We start from the raw sequence: 16,826 nt of genomic DNA, 5'->3' as shown, positions 1-16,826 counted from the left end.
TAAAAGTCCTGTTCACGCGCTTCTCTGTCTGTGATCCAAAAAGTGCACTGATATTAACAGGGAAACACATATGAACAATAAAACTTATGTCAGTGGTATTAAGAGTTTTTCTATTGGTGAAATACATAGTAAAGTATATTTATGGAATGAAATGAAAAAAGTATTATTTTTCAAATATTTACAAATTGTAATATTTATAATATTAATTACATATTATTACATTTTCCAAATGTATTCATTCATTCTTTCATTTATTCAATCATGTGTTTATGACGTTTAAGTCCACAGTTGTTTCTTTTTATGTTCATTTAACATTTATTTAATTTTGTAGTTATAGATGCATATATACGTATAGCTGTAGTCTTGTCTAACTTGGAGAAATGCATGGCCACTAATGAGGTGCTACCAGCCAGACCTGTCTCCATTTGCACCCATAAGGAACCTCAGGGGTCAGGTTGCCCAGTGCTCTCTTCTCTTAGTACATTAAAGGGTCATCGGATGCCCATTTTCCACAAGTTAATATGATGCTTTAGGGTCCAAATGAAAAGTTTGTAATATACTTTGATTAAAAATTCTCAATGGTAGAAAAAATGCCTGTTCTCAGCAAGCGATATCAGTACCTGGCTCTTGAAATGAAATGAACCTCTGCTCACCCCGCCCCTCAGTTCTGTGGGGCCTGTCATCACAAAGCACATGAGGTGTTGCCTAGACAACAGTTGAGGGTTTATTTGGGGAAATAATGGTCGTGCAAGGCTGTTTCTGTTCATTTGTCCTTTTCTTGTTAGCCCACACACATAAATATCTGCCTCTTACATTTATATATACCTAGGCATATTTATCAAATAGGTATTGTTTATTAGTGAAAGTTTTCTTCAAATTACTGAGCATTCCCTCCGCAACACCATTGGTTTTCTAGCATTAAAACATTTTGCTTTAAATCTTAAATTGGCATGCAATACATTATTATAATGAATTAATACATTTAATTGTATAACTTAGCTGTGCTCAATGTTTTCAACTGTATTGTTCCATCAGTAGAATATTCGAGTATAAGTAATCTTTTTTTTTTTACTTATGCTTTCATTTCTTATCTTATTTTAATAAATGTCATAATGGATAAATGTACATCCAATGATAAATACATTAAGATATGTGAAATAAATACCTTATCTGTTTAAAAAAATATTTATCGTCTATGTTATAAGGTTTATGTTATGTTAAGTCTGTAACAAAAATATTCATAGTGTTCATTGAATGTGTTCAAACAGCCACAAGAGTTCTCTGCCATCAGACATAATGCATGAACATTCTTAGTCTGACAGGATTTAAACTTTGCTGGCTAACACCTAAAATTATTGTTTTAAAGACAAAAACATACCAAGAACTATGCTTTCTCACCATTTCAGATTTCTAACACACACTCAAAGTGTTCTGTGTGGTCTGGCAGCTGTAATGCTGATCTCTGTATGCATTCATATGCACATTCTATGCTCTTATTTTGCCCATTTGAACAAAATAAAGAAATATGTCCTTACCTCCTAAAATATTCTTTGAACAAAAGCTGTAGTAAAAGCACAGGTCTTCAGTTTTTACATTCTGATCAATTTACATTTTGACATTTTAGATTTTAAAATTTTCATTTCAAATAAATGTATTGAATCCTTAAAGGTGCAATAGGACATTTTCAGAGAGGCTAGCAATAGCAAGCTAGCTTTCAAATCATAACATTCTAACCTCCCTTCACAGCGCTTCCCAAAGGCTTCGGTTTGGTGGTTATGGTGTGAACGCAGTATAAGCTAGTTGTTTTGATTCAGTAGTAGTGTAAAAGTTGGTTGCTGTTTGTTTGAGGTGCTTAGCTACTGATGTCTGTCTATAACTCTTCATACAGTTGTGCATATATAATAAAGTCTGAGGTGAGGTCATCCGTAGATATAAGAAAGTCCTAAAAAGCTTCAGCCGTGTCCGTACAATGAGAGAATCCTTCAAGGTAAACGGCGTGGATCTTGGACCCATCAAGATGACTGCTCCGATTGCAGAGCTCCACATAGTTAACCCAGATACCTACAAAGGCCTGAAGTTTGATCCTGCAAATAAGACCCTGCTGTCTTTTTCTAATAAGTGTGCTGTTAACATCAGCCCTGAAAAAAAAGCCATGATATGACATGAAATCTTGAGGGCAACTACTTCCTTTATTAATGAAGTATTAAAATGCTAACTTGCTGATTTGTTTGGTTCTGTTTTGAAATGTCGAAAATGTGAGTTAAATTACACAAGGCTATGTCCTGTGTATGTTTTGCGTTTATGGTCATTTAACACACAAAAGAGGTCTGTTGTGTTTAAACACTGTTTAATACAGAGTGCAGTACATACAGTACAGTAGATTGCATACTAGTTCATATTGACCTGTACAGGTTTTATCTTTGTGCAATTTTATTTTGGTAAGACATATTGGTACTCTATTGTTCATTGTATGGCATAATTATATGCATGTTTAGATTAAAGGATATGTTTGTGCTTGTGCTGTGTTTGTGTCTTTGGTCTGCTACTGAATGGACATATGCTGCCTTCATGTGCTATCGTAATTATGGTAAATACTGTCACAGTGTCAGCCTGTGGCAAAAAGGGTGTTACTACACGTTGTTTCATGTTGTTCTGCAGTGAGTTTACCTCCTCAGTATCGTCTATTGTTGTTTTCCAGTTTTGGCGTGAGTGAGTTCTGATTGTTCAAAGACTTTATCTCTTTGGGGGGACATTTGGATGGGTCTTTGCGAGTGCAGTCATTTGCCTGAGAGTTCTCTGTGACAGTGGACAGTGAGAAGTAGGGCTGGGCCGATAAACGATATCATATCGAATCGCGATCAAATTTATGTTAATAACGATGATAAGCTCTAGACATTTTTTGCTCGATATGAATTAATCTAAGAGCCAATCACAAAGCAAAAACTATGCGACAACAGCCAATCAGCATGCAGCATGCGTGTGCACGTCAAAGTTAATTTCCTACCGCACTTTGCAATTGCAAAGCAAACTAAGCACTAGGACGAAGCAGTGACGATAGTGAGTCTAACCTCGAGTTATTATCCAAAGATGTTGAAATTGTCGACAAAAAAGGTAGCACGAAAAACTGAAACCGAAAGCAAAAAACGCACGCGCATTCAAAAGCAATTTTAATCCCTTTTGTTTAGAGAGTGACTCCCCAATGCACGCAAATTAGGCTACATGATATATCTAGGCTGTTATTAGTAACGTTACGTAGGCTATAATAGGTTGTGTATGTCTATAGCTCTGTATCATGATTGAAATATCCGGTCTCTATTTGCACTTTGAATATTTAGAGAGTAGCCTGCTTTGATTATGGCTGAATTGTCTGCACTTAATACGATTAAGAAAGAACTGTGTCGTAATTTTTTGTTATTTAAACTGTAGATTGTTTCAAAATGCAGTGGTTACCTCTAATTTAAATAACTCAACCTATAATAGAGAAAATAAACAATTGTGTTAATAATAATTAATAAATAAACAAAAAATTGTGTTACAAATTATGTTTTACAATCCTTTTATGTTTGCATTTTGTACATTTACTCTGATTTACCATACTCTGTCACAACTTTTATTTTTTAATTTATTTTAGTATAAATTGTTTTAATTTTTAAGGCCAAATCTGTAATCTGTTTTTGTTAATAAGAGAAAAATGACTTATTTGGCTAAAAACCTGTGCACAGCAGCTTTTATAATATAATTTGCATCTAGACAGATGTACTGTTACTTCTTTCTCGACAGTAGAACTTTCGACTTTCGAAAATGGATTTCACGTCACAAAAACAGCCTTCTTCCACTTTAGAAACAGTTCCAAGGTGCAGAATATGCCATGGTTATGAAACAGAAAAGCTAGTTCACACATTCATGACCTCTAGACTGGACTATAGTAATGCATCTTTAATGAATAAGCTACAATTAGTCCAAAATGCAGCTTCTAGAGTTCTTACCAGGTTAAGAATATTGGGATGACTGTTATAATACAAAATCAACCTGCATATAAGGCATAAAAGCCAAACGGAAAGCAGCACACACAGGCATATGCCGTATGAAGACAAGACAACAAATATTAAAATCTAAATGAAAAATTTATCACTCTTTTCAGAACCAGAAGAATACTTTATCACCATTCGCTTTTGATTTCAAGCTTGACACTTAGATCATTTTTGTCCTCCATGTTTACCCCACAGGCCTCTTCCTTTTTAAAGCGGAGCTGCCACTCATCATCTGGCAAATTACTAGTCTTTAAGGAACTGCAAGTTTTACATCTGTCCTTCTTTGGATGGTAAAGACCCAGGTTCTGCTCTTTAAATTCTTCTGAGAACACTTGCCTCGAGAAGGGTCACAGCATCTTTTCCTCCGCAGCATGATGGTAGACTTTATACAGGCTAGTCATGGACTGGAAGACAGGCTCCAGGTACTGTTTTGATGTTAATGACCTACAGTAGCAGAAAGTCACCTTTGGGAGATCCTGCAGAAAACTCTTCATGAACTCACGATCCTCACGTCTGAGGTTTGCTGCTGTATTCTGTGGTGTGTTTCCTGTGTCTTGCACCCAGTTAAGAGCACACCAATCCCCTATTCCGAGTGTTGCCAAAAAGAAACTTTTACACACCCTTCTTCTCTGTCCATCAACTTTTAAGAAGTAAATAAGAGTAGACACCCTTCTTGAATTTTCACAGCCCCTTCTCCTCATTACTGGCATTACATCCACCAAACCACGCACATACGTTTTCTTCTCTTCCCAGTTCATGTTCTCCCAGAAATATTTAAAAATCTTCTCTCTGTCTGCTTCTTCAATTGTACCGCAGTGATGCTTGGAGGACTTCACACATCCAGCTGACTGACATCTTGGTCCCATCACTCGGGGCTCCATGTTAACTTGTTCATTCCTGCTTATCCCAACATACGGTTGTCCCATCATTCTTCTCCTTTTATTAACACTTTTCTTCCAGCTTCTTTCCTTCTGTCTTCTTCTTCTTCTTCTTCTTCCAACTCTATCATCTTTGGTGCCATCAATGGATTCTAAAAAAAATACAACAAAAATATTTGTATTTGTATATAATGAGTACTACTGCTGTGATTACTGCACATTATACGTAGAAATATCACTAAAGTGCAATATTTTCTCTATAAGTCATGTCATGCTATAAAAGATGAGTACAACATGCAATGGCTGAAACCTGGCCAAACTTGGCTTTATTGAGGGACTTTAGTTTTATGTGCCAAACTTCTGCTTCCTTGTTGAGAAACTTGTGTTTTATGCCCAACTGATAAAGTACTGTGGAGCAATATGGCGTTTGATATGGAGACTGTAGAGGAAATTTAAAATTTCCTTTTATTCACAAAGATCTTCATCTCACCATTGATTCATCATTCGTGTACGGATCTTCCAGTTTGCTGGGAACTTTGGTACTGATTACAACAGGCATGATTAAGATGGACAACTATGATGGATATTTTGGCAAGTGAACTGGATAACAGATAAGACTTTATTCACTCTATCACTTTTAATTAATCATTCGTGGACTGTGACCTGCCTTGGATTCTACTAAGTTTTTTGTGTGTGTGTGTTTGTTTGGTTGTTCACTATTTAATTGTCTGTACGGAGTGTGGAAGCAAAATAGTAGCGTGTTTAAAATACTCCTTCATTTTTGGTCATACAAATAAAAGTAATATATCTTTTCAATCAAAATAATCTGTGTATTTGTGTGCGCTCAGAATAGCAACAAAACATTGTGCTTTTGTAAATGAAAGCAAAGAAAAGTTATGAAAGCAAAGATATTCGTCACTTTTTTGCTTAAATACCATCATTTCCTAACTGCCTGATTTGTATTACATTAAAACTGTACATTATATGTCATATGGACTGTGATCACTCTTAATTATAATGTAGAAATATGCATTTTCTGTAAAGCTACTTTGAAACGATATGTTCTGAGGAGTTACACAAAAAAATGTAAACTGAATACATCCTGTGATTTCGCAAATTGAAAAGTTTTGATACTCAATATTGTTTTGACTGTATTACTAGAATACATTTTCACCATTGCCATTAAAAATTGATGGCTCACCTTTTTGCGTATGAAAAATAAGCATAATTAAATACTAAAAATTAATGGTTTACATTGTTTTTAAATGTTACACAATATATTTTTTTATTAAATTGTCAAATAAAACTGCTTTAAATAGGACACTAATATGACATTCTTCAAAAATACAATTTATTTCTGTAGACATTTATACATTTTAATAAGGATCAAATGACTGATCTCAGCTTTCATAAGAAAAACCAACCTGTTTGTTCCTCTTTTTGTTTCAGACTGAATACTTCTGCAATCCTTGTCTTCATTTTCCTCTTTAATAAACGCCATCTTTATAATAGTGTCACGTGGATCTCAGATGCTTCACATGAGATTTTATGTGTCTGGAGATTTAAAATAAGAATAATTAACAGAAAGAAATATAAATCCAAACTAAATCTCTGTGTGCATCTAAATCAGAGTTAGTCGATTAGAGTAAAAGTTAATGGTCTTAAATTATCCAAATAGCCCAAAAATAAATACATATTTCTGTTAATTATTAATAATAAGGTATTTTCGGTTGTATATTTGGCATTTAATAATTTCTAGATTACATTCAATAGATTCCACTTTCGTGAGAACTGTGACAGCTTTGAGTTTGTCGTTTTAAATGCATTCACGCTGTTTTGAGCGCTTCGAATCACTGAATCATTTTGAAAAGCAATTGATTCAATTGACTCGGAGTTTCAAAAAGCTCCGTTTCTCATCACTACTAACCAGTGACTGAATACGCCTTATTCAGCCCGCTGCCATTTTGAATCGAAAACGAGGCTGTGAGGGATAGCAGTCCAGCAGCGCCCACTGTGGCGCATTGTTGCGTACCGGGATGTAGATCGTATAGCCGTAAAATAATAGGTCATTTCACATTTTTCCACAGGACAAAGCGCTCCAGAAAACGTGGACTGATCGACAGGACATATAACCTAACTTTCAGGTAACAATATTGCATTTATTTAAGAAAATGACTGTGGAAACTAGCCGGTTGGCTAATTGCTAATTTATAATGCGAGCATGTTTATCTTCCTTTAAACGTTTACGCAGAGCTAACATGTGATGTATTACTACAACAACTAAACTAAATAGATTACAAAGAACACAAGAGTGCTCAACATTTTACTCAGGATTGTTTTTCAAAAACACTGACTGGAATTAGGACGCTTAAGGAGGGTTCAGCTCCGTCTGTGTTTACCTGAACTCTAAGACCTCACGAAAAGAAAACCTTGCGATTGTAAATGAAAAAGATATTCTTTTTAAATGATGTTTTAAAGATCAACATGTTTAATAGTTTGTGTTAAGAGCCTGCAGTTAACGTTAGATCGTAAGCCTCTTTCAGACAACATGTTAAGTCATACAAAAAACAGTGGGTTGAAAGTTTATTTTTATGCAAAGAGATCAAAAGATAACAATTATTTATTAGTTTGCCATGTAGTGTTTGATGTCAACCCCTTTTAAAATCGCTAAATGATATTCAGAACATTATTTTTTTGTTTCTGTCTTGCTTTAGACAAGGAAAATGTCATGTTTATCGTAATTTCATAATAAAGGTCGGGAAGACGCTTATGACCTAGCTGCAGGCTCTTAATACAAACCATTAAGCATTTTAATCTATATAACATCATTTGAAAAACTCTGTGTAAGCGTTTAAAGGAAGATAAACATGCTCCCATTAGAAATTAGCAGTCTTTCCACAGTCATTTTCTCAAAAAAAAATGCAATATTGTTACCTGAAAGTTAGGTTATTTGTCCTGTCGATCAGTCCACGTCTTCTGGAGCTCTTTGTCCTGTGGAAAAATGTGAAATGACCTATTATTTTACGGATATACGATCTACATCCCGGTACGCAACAACGCGCCACAGTGGGCGCTGCTGGACTGCTATCCCTCACAGCCTCGTTTTCGATTCAAAATGGCAGCGGGCTGAATAAGGCGTATTCGTGTTTACTGTAAACTTATTCACAATATAGGGAGCGAAATGAAAAGCACCGTGGTTGTTAATCACGTGCAGATAGGTTTTCCTCACACACATTATTATTATATTTTTTTTTAATATCAAATGTTTGATGAAACACTGCAACGTTACAATGAATGATTATCAACATTATTATTATTATATATATATTTTTTTTATATCAAATGTTTGATGAAACACTGCAACGTTACAATGAATGATTATCAATTCATTTTACATCGCTTGTAAAAACGATTGCACTGCCTTAACGATTTCTAGAGATTTAAACACTTTAAACTCTTAAAAACACCAACCTCTCTTCAGCCGAACCACAAACACAGGAGCGCAGTCTTATGGCGTCACATCGCTAAAACAAAATAAAAGTCCTGTGTTGGCCATAAATACATTGTATATGCAGAAAACATATATGTGACCCTGGACCACAAAACCAGTCTTAAGTCGCTGGGGTTTGTTTGTAGCAATAGCCAAAAATACATTGCATGGGTCAAAATTTTTGATTTTTCTTTTATGCCAAAAATCATTGAGAAATTAAGTAAAGTTCATGTTCCATGAAGATTTTTTGTAAAATTCCTACTGTAAACATATCAAAATGTAATTTTTGATTTGTAATATGCATTGTTAAGAACCTAATTTGGACAACTTTAAAGGTGATTTTCTCAGTCTTTTAGATTTTTTTGCATCCTCAGATTTCTGATTTCAAATAGATGTATCTCGGTCAAATATTGTCCGATCCTAACAAACCATACATCAATAGAAAGCTTATTTATCGAGCCTTCATATGATGTATAAATCTCAGTTTTGTCAAATTTAACCTTATGACTGGTTTTGTGGTCCAGGGTCACATATACATAACACACATATGTCAGCTGTATTCTAAGTTTAATTTGTGGTAAAATGGGTTTAAAAAGAAAGAATCCACAAGCTATTGCAAAAAAATATTTCAAATTGATTTAGTATTATTTTATAATCTGTCTAACCTTTGCAAAAATAATAAATTTGCTAGACATTAAAATACAAGTTTGTATTTTACACACCTTTTTGTATAAGGATCGCTAATGTGTCATCATCATGACGTATTCTCAGTGGGGAACGCAAAGCATTTTGGGAATCCACGGCACAAACATTAGGCACCAGACTTGATTGCATGGAGGGAAGAGTTCAAGATGCCGTCTACCTGCTGTGTTATATACTGCAATAGTCGTTCTCACGATAAAATAATACTATCATTAAAATACATTTCATTTTCTTTTTTAATCTTAGTGTAATTTAAAAATAAACAGATTAGAGCTCTGTTTGAGGACAAGAAATTAAAACCAATGCAATATGATGAATGTCCAAAAGATGACATTGACAGATTGTTTTTAAATGAGGGTGGATAAATATGTTTTGCTTTTAAACAATGTGTGTGTGTGAGTCATTCCATAAAAATGGCACTATTTGAGTCCCTCTCACATATTATGGTATATTTCATCTATTGGGTCACCAAACTTGATATTTAAACAGCTTTACATATATATTGAAATGCACCCTTTAATACAGTGTAAAAAAACTTAACTAATTTTTTTATCTTTTTATAAGAAATAATACAGTTTTTTTTTTTTTCATTTGACCACCTATTTTGCCATGTCCCTCATGGCCTTGATGGAAGTTTTCTTTGAAAATACCAAATAAAACTATTTAAAAAGTCAATAAATTCTGATATCAACCTAAACATCTATTTGTGCTCTTTTGCTGGTAATGTTTATTTTTTTCTAATTTAATTGTTAATTATTAATTAAAATCACAATTATTTCTGTACCTGAGTAACCCCTCAACCCCGTTACACGAATGATCCCACCCCTATAAATACAATGGTGTGATCCAGAATTCCATATACATCAGGAAGTGACATCACTGAAGTCTTTTGGACAACAGGACCACAGAGACTGGCAAGTTGCTCCCATCTTTTCCTTTATTTTAGTCATTTATCTTGTGATATTGTGGTCGTCAAACTCAATGACTCAACACCGTAACATGAAAAAAAGATAGAAAACTATTACTTATGAAAAAGTTTGTTATTTCATGAATATATGGTGATTTTGAATTTCATGCATGCCATGTGCTCTCTGTCTGGTATTCACTACATTGAGCAGCGGCCATTTTGTGCAAAAATCTCAACCCCGTTATGTTTTTGATTGTAACGGGGTTGTGAGATTGTGATGGGGTTGAGATTTTAATACTTTGGTTGTTAAGAAATCCAATTATTTAAATTATTATTATATTCAATCAAAATTCTTATACTGCATGCATGCTGAATGTGATTTACAGCAGGGAAAATAAGTATTTGACACATCAGCATTTTTATCAGTAAGGGTATTTCTAAGTGGGCTATTGACACAACATTTCCACCAGATGTAGCCATCAAGCCAAATATTGAATTCATACAAAGAAATCAGAACATTTAAGTATACAAGTTGAGTCATAATAAATAAAGTCAAATGACACAGGGAATAAGTATGCAAAATGACATAGAAAGCCAGGAGATCACCTGAAATCTGTCAGTATTGAGAGAGAAACCCTGCCCCCTATCAGTATTAATGATATCAGCTGCTTTAGTCCTAATTGATGGCCTATAAAGGCTTCTCATTACCCAGAAGGCACACAGGAAAGACTTCATGATGGGTAAAAGCAAAGAACTCTCTCAAGATGATCTTAATCTTATCGTTGATAAGCATTTTGATGGGAATGGTTATAGGTGCATTTCCAGAATGCTGAATGTTCCTGTGAGCACTGTGGGGGCCATTATCCAGAAATGGAAAGAGCATCAGTTTACCATAAACCGGCCACGATCAGGTGCTCCACGTAAGATCCCTCCAAAGAATAATCAGGAGAGTTCTCCAAGAGCCAAGAACCACTCGGGCAGAACTTCAGGAAGACCTTGAATCAGCAGGTACTGTTGTTTCAAAGAAAACTATAAGCAATGCACTGAACCGCCATGGCATCCATGCACGCTCACCACACAAGACTTCATTGCTGAACAAAAAGCATGTTGAGGCTCAGTTAAAGTTTGCGAAACAGCATTTGGAGAAGCCTGTGGATTATTGAGAGACTATAGTATGGTCAGATGAAAGCAAAATTTAACTTTTTGGCAGTCATTCTACACACTATGTTTGGAGAAGACATGGCACTGCCCACCACCCCAAGAACACCATACCAACAGTTAAGTTTGGGGGTGGAAGCATCATGGTTTGGGGCTGCTTTTCAGCAAGGAGTACTGGCAGACTTTATATTATTAAAGGCAGGATAAATGGAGAAATGTACCGGGACATTCTGGATAAAAATCTGCTGCCATCTACCAGAAAGCTGAAAATGAAAAGAGGATGGACAATTCAGCAAGACAATGATCCCAAACACAAGGCCAAGGAAACAATGAAGTGGTTTTAAAGAAAGAAAATCAAGTTGCTTGAATGGCCCAGTCAATCACCTGACCTAAATCCCAAAGAAAATCTATGGAGAGAACTGAAGATCAAAGTTCATAAAAGAGGCCCAAGGAACCTTCAAGATTTAAAGAGCGTTTGTGTGGAAGAATGGGCCAGAATCACTCCTGAGCAATGCAGACGACTGGTCTCTCAATACAAGAGGCGTCTAGAAGTTGTAATCACCAACAAAGGCTTTTCTACAAAGTATTAAATAAAGTGTGTTCAATACTTATTCCCTGTGTCATTTGACTTTATTTATTATGACTCAACTTGTATACTTAAATGTTCTGATTTCTTTGTATGAATTCAATATTTTGCTTGATGGCTACATCTGGTGGAAATTCCGTGTCAATAGCCCACTTAGAAATACCCTTACTGATAAAAATGCTGATGTGTCAAACCCTTATTTTCCCCGCTGTATATGGGTAATTCCATATCATTTTAGCCTAAAAAAAAGACGTTTTCCGTGAAAAGGCATTTTTTCCCCGTCTTTATGAATGAAAAGTGAGTCCTTGAAGTGAATTTTATTTCACAGCTGTAGAGTTGGAAAACAATAAAGGCTTTAAAATATTGTAAGATTTTAAAAATGTGTTCATAACTATAAAGGCAAGTTAGTGATTATCAAGAATACGATTAAGATGTCCTTGAAGAGAAGTATCGCTAGCTAGCTAACGTTAGCCTAAACATCTTATGTTAGTGTTTAGCTGTCAGCATTTAAATGTACAACTATGCAGGTAGTCTCCTGGGATTGCCAGGCTCCCGTTTAAATGATATGTTGTTAAATAATATGAAACTGAATGTTCATGCTGCTATTATTATTTACGACGTTGCAATTATAATTTTTCTCAGTTTCTGATAAGAACGAGGCAGTAGAGGAGTCTCAAGAGTCTCCACCTATATATATCACATATAAAATGAGCTTCAGCGTAAGTTTACGAGCTGCTTATCTTTATGCGGAAGTTCTAAAGAACGCTCCGTGCATTTGGTCAGTTGAGCTCTGTGCATGAACTGTGTACTAACTGACATTGTCCCTACACAGTATTCATTGTTCCCTAAGCACTGGAAACCTGTTGAAGTTTACTTCACTTCGGAACATTCATTCACTAATATGCACTATGCCACCGCCTGCAGCGTCTTCACACACAGACGAATCTTACTAGAGACATGTGAAGTGTGACATCTGTAAATAAATACAATTTCTACAATGTCTTGCACACTTTAATGACCTTTAAATGAAACACGTACACTTGCTTTGAACTGGAATCATGGCAGGATATCCTATGATGTCCACTTTGCAGGGCACTTCCATTCGAATAGAACAAATGTTGTACGTGATCAGAGATAGACACAAAATATACAGAGCGGTGAGGACTGCTGTACTAAGCAGCTGTAAGAGGTGTAATTGCAAAACTCTTCACTTTTTTAGAATGTCTCTCCTATCAAGCTGGCATTGAACCCTTGATTTAAAATAATAATAATAAAAACAGTTTGACCCAGAAGATCTAATTAAGGGGGCCTAGCACCGAAGGCAGGCACCTATTGTAATTGGTGTTTTTCTTCATTCACTCGAATCTATGGCAGCCATAGAACCACTTACAGAAAAGTTGTGAAACTAAAAGACAATTTGCACTCAAGTATATGCTAATAACTTTTAAACCGCAAAAGCAATTTTTAAAGAATTTACTCCCACATGGATAATAATAATAATCCATATGGATTATTTGAATCCCCAGATCCCAGTGGAAGGGTCATTCCCCATTTTACTTCCCTGTTATTATTTTAATTCTTTTAAATGTCTTGTTCTGAGTGTCTCTGGAACCATCACTACTGTCACTGTAACAGTCTGTAGACCTCCTAAAACAAATGAAGATTTAATGCATGAATTTGCAGATCTGCCTCAAGTTTGAGAGAACTCTTATCCTGGGGACTTTAAAGGAACACTCCACTTTTTTTGGAAATAGGCTCATTCTCCAACTTCCCCCGACTTAATAAGTTAAGTTTTAACATTTTGAAATTCATTCAGCCGTTCTCCTGTTCTGGCGATATCACTTTTAACATAGCTTAGCATAGATCATTAAATCCTATTAGACCAATAGCATCGCGTTCAAAAATGACCAATGAGTTTCGATATTTATCCTATTTAATACTTGACTCTTCTGTAGTTAAGTCGTGTACTAAGACCAGCGGAAAATGTAAAGCTGTGATTTTCTAGGCCGATAAGATTAGGAACTACACTCCCATTCCAGTGTAATAGTCAAGGAAGTTTGCTGCTGTAAGGAAGCAGGCGCAGTAATATCACACAGCACCTGATATTAGTTCCCAGATAGGTAACTTCCAACCAGGAACGCTCTCTGTGCATGCAGTTGGTCATGTTGTGCTGCGATGTGCTGCGTGATATTACTGCGCCTGCTGCATCTATATATTACGGCAGCCAACTTCCTTGACTATTACACCAGAACGGGAGTGTAGTTCCTAAAATTATCAGCCTAGAAAACTGGTTGGAGAATGAGCCTATTTCCAAAAAAGTGGAGTGTTCCTTTAACACTCATGTTGACAATAGCCAACTTGGGTCAGTGTGTACCAGGGCTAACAATGAGCTGGACCGGGTCAGTGGCTTTGCAACTCAAAATCAAGCAGCATTTCCACTGTCAGACCAGCGCTACTGTAAAACCCACCCCTAACACGCCTCTCTGAAGCAAACATCACACAACCCCAGCATTTCACCAGCCAGGTGGTATATGTTAGAAAAAGCAGCTTAAACACTGAGGCGGCTGATAAACTGGTGTGTGTCTCAGTCCAGCTTGAGTCTCCAGATGAAGCCGCCAGCTGCTTATTTACATGCTTCACTTTCAAAAGATAAGACATATGTGAGGTTGATGAATGATAGGCGAATGTTTTTATTTCTTGCCAGATATACTGTAATTAGACCTAGATGTTAACAATCTGTTTAACCTTTTTGACATGGACAATTTCTGTGACTGACCAAATAATAAAATATTAGTTGACTCTTTTCATAAAGTAACATTCAGTAAACTATTAAAGCGGCAGCCCTAGTCGAGTGAAAGCGACGACCAGACTTTATTTCAAATACGTCATCATTACATCAGAGCAAGACCACATGCACACAGCCTTTATTTACCTATTTCATGTGAAAATATTACTCAATCTTAGCAGTGAATATTTACATTTAAATATTAGATGAGACAAGTCTTTAAATGCTGTTTTTTAAATCAGAGCACTATAAGGCCGCGATCACACCGAACGCGTTTTTGCAGATGGAGGCGCCTCTTTTGAATGGTTTTCTGTTGGCAGTGAGCGTTCTACGCGCTGCTTATGCGTTCCAGGCGCCTCGCGTTTTCACCGCCTGCTGCGCCTCGCGTTTTTGCAGGAGCGCTCTGAGCTCGTGAAGTTGAAAAAAAAAATCAACTCTGAGCGGAAAAACGCCCAACGTCATTCGCGTTCTTTTCCATTGTCCAATCGAATGAATGGAGAGGCGGGCCTTCTGTTGTGGTGACGGAATTTTACGGTTGCTTAAAAAGTCCGGAGACTGCAAGAAATAGAGGAGAAACCTTTTGTGTCTATCGTGGGTAACCCGGAGCTGTATTATTTAGGGTTTCTGCTAATATGACAGTTTACTTAACAGCATAAAACTAAGATTTTAGAGCGCTCGCGCTATAATCCTTTGATTTGACTGATAGGACAGCTGTTTTGGTCGTTGCTTAGCAACATAAAAAAAACGCAGCACACTGCTCTTTTATTAAAAGTCACCAAAAAAAGGCAGTGCTGTGCGCCTCGCGTTTTTAGAACTAAAAGACGCGTTCGGTGTGATCGCGGCCTAAGAGTGCAAAATGGCCTTTAAGAGAACTCGAAGAAAAAAATGAAGGGCAGAAGGGCAGACAGTGAAAAAAACATGTGCCAAAGACAAATGAATTGATAAAATGTAGAGGACAGTTCATAGAGTAGTCCAGCTTTGAGAATGAAAACCAACCTGTTTGTTCATCAGTATCTTCATGTTTGACCCTGAATGTTTCTTCAATCTTCATGTCTTCACTTTCCTCTTTAATAAACGCCATCTTTATGTTGCATGGATCTCAGTTGCCTCACCAGAAGTTTTTTTTTTTCCGTGTTTGGAAACTCTGTCCTATTTAAAAAAAAAAAAAAATCTGTGTGCATCTCAATCAACTCTAGTTCAGTAGTCAGTGCACTAGTAAGGGAGTAAGATAGTTACCGGACTTAAATGATCTGATTAGATAAACACTCAAAACTTTAACTTACTATTCAGTTTTGATTAACATTTAATGATTAGTATATTACATTTAATCGAGGCATATAAAAAATGGCTATTGTTTATTGGCTATTTTAAGATTGTCATTACATCAACAAATGATCTGAATAGACAAACACTCAAAACTATATTCAGTTTTGATGATTTAATGATTAGTATATTACATTTAATCGATTACAAACTTTGAAAAATTGCCATTGTATTTTAAGATTGTCATTACAACAATAAAAACATTTGTAATTGTTTGTAAAAGTTATCATTGTGTTCGTTGTTCTCGTTGCATTGACTGTTTTGAGCAGCAGGTCTCTCAGCGAGCGGCGATTAGAAACAGTGAATAATTTTATGAAGCAACCGATTCAATTGACTCGGAGTTTCTGATGATCTGAATCACTACACAATGAACGAAATCAGACTCATCTGTGGATGCGCTTTAGACACAATAAATAACGCTCATTATTAGATAAAATATTACAATGTTACATGCACTAGTTATAAAGATGAAATCGCTTGTAAACCATATAAAATAGACTGAACGAGTTGCATGAATTTAAATAATTAAGACTACAAACCTTATACTCTTTACCCTGCTTTAACTGAAAGCATACACTGATGCAGGAGCGCGGTGCAGCCTTATGACGTCACATCACCAGATCAAAAATAAAAGTCCTGTTCAGACGCTGTCTACAATCCAAAAAGTGCATAGATATTTACAGGGAAACACATATGAATAATAAAACTTATGTCAATTGTATAAAGAGTTTTATTCTTGGTGACATACGTATTAAAATATATATAAAGAAATTAGAAAAATATTATTCTACAAATATTTACAAATGGTAATATTTATAATTTTAATTACTTATGTATTATTATATTTTTCCAAAATGTATTGATTCATTAATTTATGACAGCGTTTATGTCCACAAGTGTTTCTTTCCATGTTAATTTACTTAATTTTTATTTATTTATATATTCTTACATTTATTTATTTCCTGA

General features: G+C 35.6%; 1 protein-coding gene across 1 annotated transcript; it reads right to left on the bottom strand.

Annotated features, from left to right (window-relative positions):
* Positions 1-2,340: 2,340 nt before the first annotated feature.
* LOC141291587 (uncharacterized) lies at positions 2,341-15,672 on the bottom strand. The gene is made up of 4 exons (XM_073823749.1): positions 15,534-15,672; positions 8,381-8,433; positions 6,334-6,463; positions 2,341-5,061 (listed from the first exon to the last, which is right to left on the bottom strand). Exons 3-4 carry the CDS (start codon positions 6,386-6,388, stop codon positions 4,379-4,381), a joined length of 738 nt encoding a protein of 245 aa, XP_073679850.1. The 5' UTR covers positions 6,389-6,463; positions 8,381-8,433; positions 15,534-15,672; the 3' UTR covers positions 2,341-4,378.
* Positions 15,673-16,826: the final 1,154 nt, after the last annotated feature.

The sequence above is a fragment of the Garra rufa genome, chromosome 18 (assembly GCF_049309525.1).
Source record: "Garra rufa chromosome 18, GarRuf1.0, whole genome shotgun sequence".
Taxonomy (NCBI): domain Eukaryota; kingdom Metazoa; phylum Chordata; class Actinopteri; order Cypriniformes; family Cyprinidae; genus Garra; species Garra rufa.
The sequence above is the reverse complement of the archived record's forward strand: the minus strand, read 5'-3'. Positions and strand labels throughout refer to the sequence as shown.

Bases quoted from the DNA above. Each gene is read 5' to 3' on its own strand.
- LOC141291587 (XM_073823749.1), bottom strand. From the start codon at position 6,388: ATGAAGACAAGGATTGCAGAAGTATTCAGTCTGAAACAAAAAGAGGAA. The intron at 5,062-6,333 runs GTTGGTTTTTCT...TATTTTTTTTAG, and splicing joins ACAAAAAGAGGAACAAACAG to AATCCATTGATGGCACCAAA.